A 13,535-nucleotide genomic window follows, 5' to 3' on the forward strand; every position below is an offset into this window, starting at 1 on the left:
TGTATTCAGGGTGACTTCTCAGCTACACAGGAAGAAAAAGATTTTACAAATTAAGCAAACTTCAGGAGGGTTTTGAGCCAGAACACACAGGAACACAGTTCTGGCTGGCTTGGTGTCGGGGGTGTAGCCTAATATGCAAATGAGTTCCTGCTGGGCTTTTTCCTTTTGCCATCCTGAACCTATTGCCCATCAGTTTCATCAGATGCCCCTTGTCAAGCATATGGTTTATACTCAGTATTAAATGCTAAGTTGATTTTTCTTGTAGAATACTTTCCCATGTGTGACGGTAATGAAGGGGTTAACAAGAAAACTAAGGACGCATAGAGCCTGCGTCAGGTGACCTGAGGGTGGGGGCCAGAGTGCTCGGAATTCTCAGAGGTGATTGACAGCTAACGGCTGAGAGCAGTTCGTGTCAGACAGAGTCTGAGGGAGACTGCTGAAGAGAGCAGTTGGTCTGAGAAGGAGCTGAGTCAGGAGCTGAGGAGAGTCTTCAAGAGAAGCAAAGCTCACTGTTCACTCTATAAAGACAGCCAAGGGGCTGTGTGTGACTAAAGGAGAGTCACAGTAAAAGACCTGAGAGGTCACAGACACAGAGACACTTCTCTTAAGAGCTAAAGAGGTGGCTGAGGGAAAGATGTGGGTCTAGAAGTCTGAAGGGCTGGGAGAAGAGACACCAGTCAACTTAAGGGACTTGGCACATTATACCCAAGAGGCCAACCCAGAATAGTGTTGGAGAGTGAAAGCTGTATGATCTGTGAAACCTGAGAGACCTAAGTGAACTTGATATTATAAAGCCTGATCTACGAAGAAACTGTTAACTGCTTGAGATACAATATAGCCCATGTATATATTTCCCATTCCCCAGTTGAAGACAGTGTATGCACGTTAATAAAATTCTGTGGTTTACTTTAAAGTTCTCTGGTGCCAGTATATTGGGAAAACTATCAAAGCTGCTGTGGTCCCCTACAAACTGAGTTTAGATCCATCTGAAAGCAAAAGAGACTAGTAGTGAGAAATCCACATTACACCCACCCCTTGAGTTCCATAGCCATGAGGTAAAATTTTAAAAGAAGAACTGAGGCGGAAGAGGGGCTGGGGTAGCCATAAGCCGCATATAGAAGCAATCCAGTGAGACCGCGAGGCGGCTGTTATACCATGTAATTGCATATCAAAGCCAAGGAGCCATCCAGCCCTTTACCCTCCCTTTTCTCTTTCCCATCTTTGATTAGCAAATGTAGAAATGTAATGCTTTGATAACAGGCGCCTCCTGGAAGGTTTCCACGCTATAGCCATCAACTGTATGCCTGAGATCTGGGAAGTTTTAACCACAAAGATAGCTATGTGTAGATATGTAGTAATTCACACGTCCTTGTTATGTCTTTGAACTACCATCCCCAAAGCGCTTTGATGTAACCCTTAAAGCTTAATGCCTTGCAATACTTTGTATCACTTTCAAGGTGCTCCACCGACGAGCAACAATGGATTATCAATAAACTAAGACTTTGTATTCAACAATTACCTGGTTATCTGAAATTTCCATGCTTGACACTCCTGAGGTTCTAGTATTTTGGGAGGGAGGTGCTCCAACCCCCGCTCCCCAGCCTCCTTGGTTGCCCTCTTCTGTACTTTTTCCAGCTCTGCAACATCCGTTTTGAGATTATGGTGACCAGAGGCTGCACCACAGATCTATACAGGAGCATTATAGTATCAGCTACTTTAAATTCAATCCCTTTCCTGACTGATCGCTCGGACAGAGAGAAAGATGGTGGTGACGGTGTAGTAGCATCCAAAGAGATGCTGCCTTGCCTCCTAGAATTCTTCTTCTATAAGAAGAACAAGAGCTTGTTTGAGTTATTGCACTTTCTTCAAAAGTCAGTGGACTTCCTTTACTCGCTGAACTCCCCTAGGCAGAAGAAAGGAAAAGAGAAAGTTGTTGGACAAAGCTGACAGGAATCCTCCTCCCTTCAGCTCCTGCACACCTGCAGATAAGGTCTTGAACTGCCGAGGATTAATGTCTCTTTTCACAATTTAGACCTGGAGTTTTGTACAAGGGATGCTTTAATTCAGTAAGTAAATACTCCTTTTTTTCGTTTGAACACTTAGTTGTAAACTAAGAGAGTACTCAGCTGTTCTTAAAGGAGTATTAGCAGCAGGGTCGTAGCCAGAGTTTTACAAGTCGGGGGCACCCTTTCCCATTCACAGCAGGGCTTGCCACTTCTCAGAAATTTTGTAGGGTAGGGGCAAAAGCTGGAGGCTCTGAATGTGGCCAAATTGAGACAGCCAGCCCTAAAACTTTGGAGTGAAGAAGGGACTGCACCTTGCGTGCTAGTGGGGGGGGGAGAGGGGGGTCCTTCCACTCCCTCTCTCCCACCTTGGCACTTTGCACCCAGCAGCTCTATCCATCCTCCCCTCCCCAGCCCATTCCACATGGCTTCCTCAGCCTCCCTCCTCTCTACCTGTTGCTTTTGCTGTCACAGTGAACTGTGCCCTGCTCAGCTCTCCTGGCTCTGGCTGCCACTGATGACGCTTTGCCTTCTCAGCCATGGCAAAAAGGAAATGAAAAAAAGCAGCCTGCATGCTGGAGGTCCCCTGGCAGTTGGGGGGCCCTGCCTGGACGTCAGGGGGCAATGCCCCCACAGGCCCCCCTGTGGCTACAGGCCTGATTAGCAGCCCTTGTGGGCAGCCATGGGAAAACATAAAAGGGAGAGAGGCAGAGGATGGCACTATAGCACTCCCGGCTTGTAAACAAACTAACCTGGTAGATTTTTTCCCCCTAAAAGAAAAAAAAGACAATGAAGACACTATACTGGGTCAGTTTCCAACCTCAACCAAATTTGCTCTGTTGGCTGAGAGAGAGGTCAATGGCTATAACAAAGAGCAAAACAGTGAAGAAGGCAATGAAGGGGAGGAGGCTAGTTTAACAAGGGTAACAGAGAGAGAAAATGGTCGTAAAGAGAAGGGAGTTGTGGGCGACATGGAGTTATCATATCTAACTGCTTATACAGTTGATAGCATTTTTGAGAAAATCAGCTCTCTGAATTCCAGGATAGAAAAACTGCTCCAACAACTTACGAACAACCATCATGGTTGCCCTAATGAGTGCACTAACTGCAATAATAACAATAAGGGCACCCACAGGAGTAAAAGGACTTTGGAGATCCACAGGCCAGTTATTTTACATAGACTTCTAGCAGTAAAAAAGGTTCAGCGTGCCAATTAAAACTACAGCCCAGTAAAGTATGCTTAGTTATAAGCAGTTCAGGGGACAAAACCCTGTTTGGAAGTTTAAACATCAGGTGATTAAACATCTAAGCTCTCTCTTAAAGATGAAAGCTTCCCTTCTAGATCTGATTCAGGTAGAGTCACTCCATAGCTTGAACCGAACACCGAGAATTATGCTGTTCTTTGGGAGCTCAAGGATACCTTCTATTCTACTCCATTGGAAGGTTGATTTGCACATCAAGGAATTTATCCAATTTGAGTTTTTAAAAACCTAATGCGTTCCTCACTGCTGGGAGATCAAAATAAAAATACTACTTTCCTAAAGGCAAAGACAGATCCCTGGAAGATGGATTAGTTGGCATGCTACATCAAGAACCAGTGAAGAGACCTAACTTGGTCATTTGCACAGAAGACTCATTTCTTGCCAATTCAGTAGAGGAGAATCTCCTGTACCCTTTCACAGAGCTACCTTATCCTGATCAGGAAAAGATCACTTCCAGATTAAAACATCTGCAATCCAAACTTCTTAGTGCTAGCAAGAATCTCCAGCAACAATACAGACTCGTCAAAGAAATGAGACTCCAAAGGTGACAAATGGCAGCAAATTCCCTCTCCATCTCCTACTCTAGCTTCAAACATTAAGGGGAAGCAAGGAGACAATTAAAAACTTCTCCTCAAGAGGATGTATTGCTTCAGCCCCTAATTGGCGAACAAGGTACTACTGGACACCCTCCCATTAATGGGTATGTAGTCTTTGACCCAAAAGGCGAGTTGGAGAAAATCATAACAGATGACTGACAACCGAAGAACATTGCCAACATCCTCTTCTGGAATGTAGCAGGCTTGTCTAGATGCCTATCCTATTCCTCAGACATTCCTTTTTTCCGCCAAAATGATGAGGTTCTATTGCTCCAGGAAACCTGGACCTCAGCAGCCTTAGAACTTGATGGTTGCTACACCTATGCGGTCAAAGCAGTCCCAGGCCAAGGACCAGGCAGACTCAAAGCTGGTTTCGATATTCTTGTATCTCCATCTCTGTAAGTGGACTGTGTGGAATTATGCTCTCTGAAACCCTTAGCAATGGCATTTCTACTCACTTGGCCCAAGGGTAGCCTTCTAGTTGTAAATTCCTATCTCCCACCAATAAGCCAAAAAGCAAAGATAGAAAATAATTGGCAGTGGTTGGAACAGTATGTATGGAACAGCACTGTGGACTATCCAAGGGCTAAAGTTCTGGTGGCAAGTGAACTAAATGCCCGAATGACGTCTGATAATCCCCCTCTGGCCTCTAAATATAAGATCTGTCTGGATGGCTTAGATGAGGCTCTAAAGCCCCCGTATCAAATATGCTGCTGTAAGGACCAGACCGCTAATTTTGCTGAAGCCTGTTTAGCAGAGTTTACACTTAGATTAGGAATGTTCATATTAAATGGTTCCACCAAGTGAGATAGACCGGGTGAGTTTACCTTCCTGGCTGGGACAAGAATCAGCACTGTTAACTACATGCTGGTGGATAAAGCACTGCTTTGGTCTCTGGAAAATGTTCAGATTCTCCTGTACCTAGAAGGAGATCATTTTCCACTCCATCTTCAAGTTCACCTAGTGTCAAGCATGCTATTTCTGGGCCTTGAACCATACAGTTATTAAAGTTAGTTTCCTTTCTTCTTACTGTAAACCATTCCCCTCTCCCTTAGTTACACTTCAAAGAGTACTGTTCCCTCACCCCCCTCTGTCTTTTCGCGCCTGGCTATACCTTCCGACCTTAGGGTAGAATTGTAGGGCTTGCAAGTAACTTTGATGATAGAAGAAAGGAGGCGCCTCCCCCCAACTAGTTCCCATTCATCCTGCTTATCAAGGAATGTCTGGGAACCAGAGAAGATTTAACCGCATGATAGCATTCTTTGCATATTTGTAGCAATTCACAGGCACATGCTATGGCCTATAACTGTTACCTTTGAAGTATCCTTTAAAACACTATGCTTTCTGACTCTTCGAATCACTCTCAAGGTGTCGTACCTTGAGACAGTACTGGATTATCAATAAAATGAGCAATTGTATCAACTTTGAATCGTTTGATTGAAATACCAATGCTTGACACCTAGATATGGAGGCACTTCATTCTACATATCCAATTAATATTACACTGCTGAAACACCAAGACTGCTGGGTGAAATGGTACCGCAAGCTAGACTTAGAGGTGAAGGCAGACCCAACAGATGAGAATTTCCAAATTTATTGCCACGTTTTTAACGCCCCCTTAAATTCAGAGTACGCATTGAAAATGTATGAGGAGCTAATTCAAATACTGAGGCCAATTCTAGTAAGTTTTCCAGAAGGAAGGCAAGTGATAACAAATATACCCTCTAAACCATGGGTGGCCTGGGGGGCCAAATCAGGCCCCCAGAGGGCTCCTATCAGGCCTCCGAGCAACTGGCTATCATCTGCTTCCTTTTCCCTCTCTCTTGCTTCCTTCTGCATCACAGCTTGCTTTGCCAGGCTTGCTCCATCACACAGGAGCTACAAAGCAAAACCTCTATTTTCTCCATTGGCTGAAGCTCCTCCCTTGGGGTGGAAGGGGGGAGAGATAGCTTGCTTTGCCAGGCTCTCTCAATCATACAGCAGAGCTACTGAGCCAAGCCTCTCTTCCTTCTATTGGCTGAGGCTCCTCTCCTCCTGGTCCCCTGGGGAATGAAGGAAAGAACCAGAGCTTCCTTACCCAGCCCCCTGGATCCCATGGGAGAGATACAAAGAAAGTACCTTTAAAACCAATGATGCAAGAGAGAAATCAGCAACTAGTATCCTATTGCATACAATGTTTAAAGCTAACCTATGGGACATTTCTGGGGCCCTCAGTCTCTTCTCTTTCCCTTCTTGAGAGAGTTCAATTCAAATTCTTCAGGACACTAATTCCAGTAACCAAATATGTATCAAACTCCTGGGTTCACTTGGAAACAGGAATGACTCAAGTAGAGGCTAGAATCCGTATTGTTTCTATATATAAATGGGTAACAGGCAGCATTAATCCTAAGGGGTTCTTCTCTCCTCTTTTGCATGACCAATTTCAGAGCAATTGGCTCCCAGTGGTCCAAATGTCCATTGAGAAGCTGGGTCTTTCCCCCCAAGCTCTTCGAAATCTTGGTGCAGACCTGGGGCCAGTGCTACGGGTTCTGCTGCCCCAGGCAAGAATCCCTGCCACCACCTCTCATGCAGCTGCGCGAACATTGCTCCACGCCACCCCTTTTCCCTGCCCAGGTCCTGTCTCTGCACCGCTGGAAGGCAGCCTCTGAGAGGAACACACGTTGCCACCATGCTGCCCCTTTTGCCTACCTTCAAGGGAAGGCAGCCTCCAAGCAGCGTAGAGCTGCTCCGAACACCTGCGCAGCATGAGCAGGGATGGAGAGGGGGCACCCCGCGGCCAGGTGGCACCTACCTGTCCTACTCCTATGAGCCAGCCATGTATAGATTAAGTAAAATTACTTATTAAGCAGAGAGTGTTAGATACAGAGAGACAAACAGATATCCCCAGTTCACCAGACTATCTTTCTCCAGCAAACAGTAGATACATAGTTACTCCTGCAGCCTACCTATATTTCCAAGAATCTTATAACATCGGAAGGGCATTTACCCTAGAGAGGAGTATATCCCTACCATCTACTATAATAGAGGGGCGGTATAAAGGGACCCCTTACGCGCTCAGGCACTCCTGTTCCCTGACAGAAATAGACTCCTTGGAGCATATATTCTTTTCATAGAGCAAGCTAAAGGGAAATTATCAGCCAGCTGTTGGAAAGGTTCCCTGGCAGATCAAATAAAATTAAATTAGAATACCTTCTGTCGGATAGGAACCGTCAGACAACAAGACAGGTGGCTAGGTTCTGTTCCCAGGTTTATAAGAAACGCTAAAAGTGAGGCAAATAGGCCAAACTTTTATCTTTTAACAAAGAATTTTTACCTTTTAACAAGGAAGTCACTTAAACATTTAAGTGACTTTTTAAATGGTTTAAAGGGTAATTTTATTTACTTTATATTGCAGTGATAACCTTGAAGCTATCGATTGTTATTATGGCCTCCTACTTGGGTCCTACAATGTAGGTTCTTGTCGGGACTTTCTACAATGTATTTCAAGCAGGACTGTTTTCTGTAATAGGAAACAGAGAGTATAGGAGGCCAATTTTTGCAGCAGAGGGCGGTAAGCAGTGGCGCACTCTCCAAACCAACCATCTCCTCCTAGGGAAGGACTATGGCTTATCTTCAGGTGAGGGCTCCTGATCACTCAGAATTGCAGCCGCTCTCCAGATGGCAGAGATCAGCTCCACCTGAGGTGGGGGGGGGGAGTGAATGCTTTCACTTGGGTGAATGAGAAGACAGCAAGAGTTGGGGGCATCTGCCCAGAGCCTCTTTCTACAGCCCGTTGTATTTTTCTCCACCACAGGCTATGTTCCTAGTTTATGAATAAATTCAATAGTATCAGCCCCAAAAACAATCTTTGTGAGACTTCACTGCTTACTCCACTGTGAGAGCTGCCCATTTATTCCTAACAGGGTGGATAAAAATCAATGATTTTTAAAAAAAAAATCAAAGAAATTCAATTTTTTAAATTTAAATTAGATTTTTTTGATTTAAATCCGATTTAAAAAAAAATTTAAATGCTTTTTGAGGAAAATATATTATCATCCAAAGGTTATTCCATCATGAAATAAGGATTAGTTTTTAATTCTGAAGCATACTCATTTTACCAACCTCGGAAGGATGGAAGGCTGAGTCAACCTGGAGCCGGCTACCTGAACCAGCTTCTGCTGGGATTGAACTCAGGTCGTGACTCGTGAGTAGACCTGGAGAGCCAGTTTGGTGTAGTGGTTAAGTGTGCGGACTCTTATCTGGGAGAACCGGGTTTGATTCCCCACTCCTCCACTTGCAGCTGCTGGAATGGCCTTGGGTTAGCCATAGCTCTGGCAGAGGTTGTCATAAGAACATAAGAGAAGCCATGTTGGATCAGGCCAATGGCCCATCTAGTCCAACACTCTGTGTCACACAGTGGCCAAAAATAAATAAATAAATAAAAGCTGTCCTTGAAAGGTGTCTGTTGTGGGGGGAGGAAGGTAAAGGAGATTGTGAGCTGCTCTGAGACTCTTCGGAGTGGAGGGCGGGATATAAATCCAATATCTTTATCTACCTTACAGGGTGTCTGTTGTGGGGGAGGAAGGTAAAGGAGATTGTGAGCTGTTCTGAGACTCTTTGGAGTGGAGGGCGGGATATAAATCCAGTATCTTCTTGCCAGAGCCATTCTCCATTTCAAAATCAGCATCAAGGGTTTGATCAGGTGAGTGATAATAATAATAATATTTTATTTATATCCCGCCCTCCCTGCCGTAGCAGGCTCACTCCCTGCTTTTAAGTAACCCATAAGGCGCAGTATTTTTACTCATATCCCTTCCAATGTAGAGTTAATTCCCCTGATGTTGATTCTATGTCCTTTTTAAAATGAACCTCTCTCAGCTCCCCCCTCTAGTCCTGCCTGTAGAGCTTATACCCAGGGATGACTGTATCCCATAGATTTTCCCCATTTCACTATGTCTCTGAGACACCTACTATAGCTAAATTGTCACAGAGGCACCAAGCATTCTCACTCCCCCAAAGATGCCTAGCATTGCTACAATGCAGGAAACTCACAAACACCTCCCCCTAAACTCTTAGAATGTGTTTCCACCCACACCAAACTTCACCTCCCTTGGCATCTCTCTCACCACACATGGCCCTCCTTCCTCATCCTACCTTCCCTCCCAAATTCTATCATGCTCCTATCAATATTACCTGGAGTGCTTATGCAATCATATGTTTGGATTGACATGTCCTGAACCAAAGCGGCACAGCTCCTGTCCTGCTGGTCAACTGATGTGATGCTATATAGTTAAAGTCATCATCCTATGCATACCAACGCTGAAATTCCAAAATCAATAGACCTTTCAAGTATATGTGGTCAGGCTGTTAACGACACTGCACCCCATATCTCCCACACACCCCATGCACACACACCCACAGCAGCAAAGAGTTTTTTCCTGTTTTTTTAAAAATGATTTGCTAGATTACTATAGCTCAATAAGTTCTTTTGCATTTCTGCTTTCTTTTAAAAAATGTCTTCAAGCCCTTTGGTGTAGTGACTAAGTGTGCAGACTCTTATCTGGGAGAACCGGGTTTGATTCCCCACTCCTCCACTTGCAGCTGCTAGCATGGCCTTGGGTCAGCCATAGCTCTGGCAGAGGTTGTCCTTGAAAGGGCAGCTGCTGCGAGAGTCCTCTCAGCTCCACCCACCTCACAGGGTGTCTGCTGTGGGGGAGGGAGATAAAGGCGACTGTGAGCCACTCTGAGTGGAGGGTGGAATATAAATCCAATGGCATCGTCTTCTTCCTTCTTGTGGAATTATAACCTTCCTGAAAAGGGCTAGAGAGTTGCTTTTAAAACATTATTGTACTGTAATGGCCTAGGAAGAGCCTATTTTTAAAAACCCTCATCCAGTGGCACATGGGGGAAATGGAAACTGTGGCACTCAAAATAGCACTAATGTGTGTGAAAATCTACAAAAATTCAGAACCTCCCTATCCTCATGGTCTGCAAAGATGCTTTGACTGTAATATATATATTTTTTAATTTCATTCGATTTATATCCCGCCCTACCCCACTGAAGCGGGCTCAGGGCGGCTCACAACACCAAAAGAATAGCTAAAGAAAGAAAAGAATTTTTCCAAAAAGAATACCACAGTTTAATATGTCCGATCTTTTACATGTGTGCAGCTACAGCAGGACAACTTTATGCACAGCAGCCAAGAAGGTCAGAGCGCCTGCTCCGGCTGCAACGCCACTGAGGATGTTCTCCGCAGCTGAGAACGAAACGTCTGGAAGGAAAACTTTCTCCAGTAGAACACGGCACTTGAGCCCGAAAGATCCTACAAACCCTAACTTTATTTTTCTCTGTTCTTGTCCACACTAAGTCCTGGAGTTGCCAGTCTAAAACACTGGCCTGGATTAAAAGAAGAGAACAGAGTTATCCAAAACATCACACCCAGGAACAAGCACGAGGAGTTCAATATTCTGTGTACTATACCACATTGACTTTCCACCAGCAGTGAGACATAACTGTCACATTGTAAGTAACCTACACTGAACTACAACGAAAATCTCAAAAACACACACACACACACAAAACCCTACTTCAGCAACCACATTTCTACTTGCAGAGGGAGTGCTAGCAGAATCATTTTTAACGTGCAGACCACAGTTTCAGTTTCTCGGATCCCAAGGAGTTTCCTACCGGTGAGTAAAACAAGACACAATGTAACATCAGATCGCCATCAACAAAGTAATTCTAAAAGGACGCTCCATTTTTGCAAAGGGCTTTGGGGGGGGGGGACCCCAAGCGCTCAACCAGTGCAGTCTCTAGCCTGCTTGTCCAGAAATGCTGCTCGCATATAGGAGTTCATGCAATGCCTCGATTATACGGAAAATGAGATGGATTTTAGGAAGCCGAATGCAACGACCCGCAGAGTGGGCAGGAGGGAAAGGGGCAGGGGAGGCCGACGCGCCCCAACCCCGGGAATCCTCACCTCCTCGGCGCTGGGGACGCGGTGGGGACAGAACGAGGACGCGCAGGCGGCGTCCGGGCAGCTGCTTAGCAGGAGCAACAGCACCAGGGCGGCGGGGAAAGCAGGCGCCGGCTCAGCAGACATCTTGACAGCCTCCCCCGCTAGCAGCGCCAGCCAGCCACGGCCTCGGGCAGAGAACCAGGCGTCTGCTTCGCCTCCCGTCCCTGCCAATAAGGACGCGCGCAGCTAGGAAGCAAAGTCCGATTGGGTGTTCCTCTCCAGACGCGAGGATTGGCGGCTGATGGAGGAACCGAAGGGCCTGGGCAACTCCTCGTGGCACGTCGCCTCTGCGAGGAGCCAATGGGCCAGGGCAGAGGAAGAGGAGTTGCAGAGGGATTCGGGAACGCTCAGCCAATTGGGATCTAATGAGGGAAGGGAGCGCGAGGGAAAGTAAGGGGGCTGTTAGTAACTGCTGGTAGTTCCAGACACGAAATAGGGCTGCCAAGTCCAATTTAAGAAATATCTGGGGACTTTGGGGGTGGAGCCAAGATCAAGGCTGTGACAAGCATCACTGAACTCCAAAGGGAGTTCTGGCCATCATATTTAAAGGGACTGCACACCTTTTCAATTCCTTCCTTCCATAGAAAGTAATGAAGGATAGGGGCACCTTCTTTTGGGGCTCATAGAATTGGACCCCCTGGTCCAATCGTTTTGAAACTTGGGGGGTATTTTGGGGAGAGGTACTAGATGCTATACTGAAAATTTGGTGCCTCTACCTAAAAAAACAGCCCCCCAGAGCCCCAGATACCCGCGGATCAATTCACCATTATTTTCTATGGGAATAAATCTCCATAGGGAATAGCAGAGTTCCCAGCAGACATTTCCCTCCCCTCCCCCCTCTTTCTGATGACACTGAAGCAGGGGGAGGGTCTCCAAACCGGGGGATCCCCTGCCCCCACCTGGGGATTGGCAACCCTAACACAAAATAAGGTCTGCAGTTCTTGCAGGTCTGCTAATTATGGCTTAAATCCTAGAACACTGGAGTTCAGTCTGCATCGGGTAGGATATAGTTTGTCAAAAAGCAAAATAAGAGCTAAATAAATTGCTTCTGGGTACGGCTGAGACGCTGACGCCAGCGCGGTCAACAATCTGAAGAAAAACTGACTTCTCCTTTTCACAGATGCTCCATGGAATATTATTTACCTGTTGTTGTTTTTTTATTTCTGTGCCAAAGAAAGCTTGAAGTCTCAGGAGGTAAGACTTTTCCCTCCAGGCTGTTAGGAGCCCAAGTTTAGATTTTGATTGAGTTATGCACAAGTAGACATAGCGCAGTTTTGAGCGCAAGCTCAGCAACACTCACTTCAGGTCTGGGTAAAAGTCGGATCTACACGGATCTTCATGAATTCATATGATTTTTACGTTGAAATGAAATAAAACCAGTGTTATTCTGTAGATCCTGTCTTAGACTATAGGCAGGACCACAAAAATCATGCCTCCACGAATTTGTGGCGCCTCAGCAATGCAAAAACAGGGTTCCAAAGCAAGGATCCTCATGAATTCATATGATTTTTATGGTGAAATGAAATCAAACCACCATCATGTTGTAGATCCTCTCTTAGACTATAGGCAGCACCAGAAAGATCATGCCTCCACGAATTTGTGGCGCCACAGCACTGAAAAAACATGTTTCCAAACCACGGATCCTCATGATTTTTGCTTTGGGCCAACCCAAGATCACCAGCCAATGACATATGTCCATGGACAGAGTTTGCACCACAGAAATCATGGATCCATGGCTTCGTGGCAGCACCAGAAACCAAAAACTTGGTTTTGGACCACGAATCCTCATGGATCCACATGATTTTTCCTTTGGATCCCTCCAAGCCCTCCATCCAGTCACATATCATGTCCATGGGCAGAGTTTGCACCACAGAAATCATGGATCCACGGCTTCATGGCAGCATGAGGGACCAAAAACTTGGTTTTGAACCACGGATCCTCATGAATCCACGTGATTTCTGCTTTGGATCCTCCCAAGACCTCCATCCAATCACATATCATGTCCATGGGCAGAGTTTGCACCTCAGAAATCATGGATCCACGGCTTCATGGCAGCGCCAGGGCCCAAAAACCTGGTTTCAGACCATGGATCCTCATTATTTTTGCTTCAGATCCCCTGAAGCTCACCATCCAATCACATATCATGTCCATGGGCAGAGTTTGCACCACAGAAATCGTGGATCCATGGCTTTGTGGCAGTGCCAGGGACCAAAAACCTGGTTTCAGACCACGGATCTTAATCGACCTTTCTGTTCTTGCTTCAGATCACCCCGAGCTCCCTCTGGAGTCATATATTATGTCAATGGCCACAATGTATATCCTAAAACCATGGATCCACAGTTTTTTGTGTCACCTTGGAGCAAAAACTGGTCCTGCACTATGGATCCTAACAGATTTTTCTGTTCTTGCTTCATATCATCCCAAGCTCCCCCTCAAGTAATGTATCATGTCAATGGCCACAACTTATATCCCATTACCATGGATCCACAGTTTTGTGGTGACACCATGGAGATTAATATGGTCCTGCACCATGGAACCACATGGATCCTCATGGTTTTTGCTCGGGGTCACCCGAACATCAACATCAAACCACGTATCATGTCCATGGGTAGAGTCTGCACCACAGAAGTTATGGGTTCGTGGAAACCCCATGGAGCAAGAACAGAGTTCCAGACC

At 45.7% G+C, this 13,535-nt stretch overlaps 1 protein-coding gene across 1 annotated transcript in view; it reads right to left on the bottom strand.

Moving 5' to 3' along the window:
• Window positions 1–10,973, bottom strand: part of LMLN (leishmanolysin like peptidase) — a 57,590-nt gene extending 46,617 nt beyond the window's left edge. The window contains exon 1 of the mRNA XM_060262514.1: window positions 10,821–10,973. Within this exon, the coding sequence (XP_060118497.1) occupies window positions 10,821–10,943 (123 nt within the window). The 5' untranslated portion in view covers window positions 10,944–10,973. The remainder of the gene's footprint in view (window positions 1–10,820) is intronic.
• Between the last annotated feature and the right edge of the window lie 2,562 nt (window positions 10,974–13,535).

Source organism: Heteronotia binoei, chromosome 21 (assembly GCF_032191835.1).
Source record: "Heteronotia binoei isolate CCM8104 ecotype False Entrance Well chromosome 21, APGP_CSIRO_Hbin_v1, whole genome shotgun sequence".
Classification (NCBI taxonomy): domain Eukaryota; kingdom Metazoa; phylum Chordata; class Lepidosauria; order Squamata; family Gekkonidae; genus Heteronotia; species Heteronotia binoei.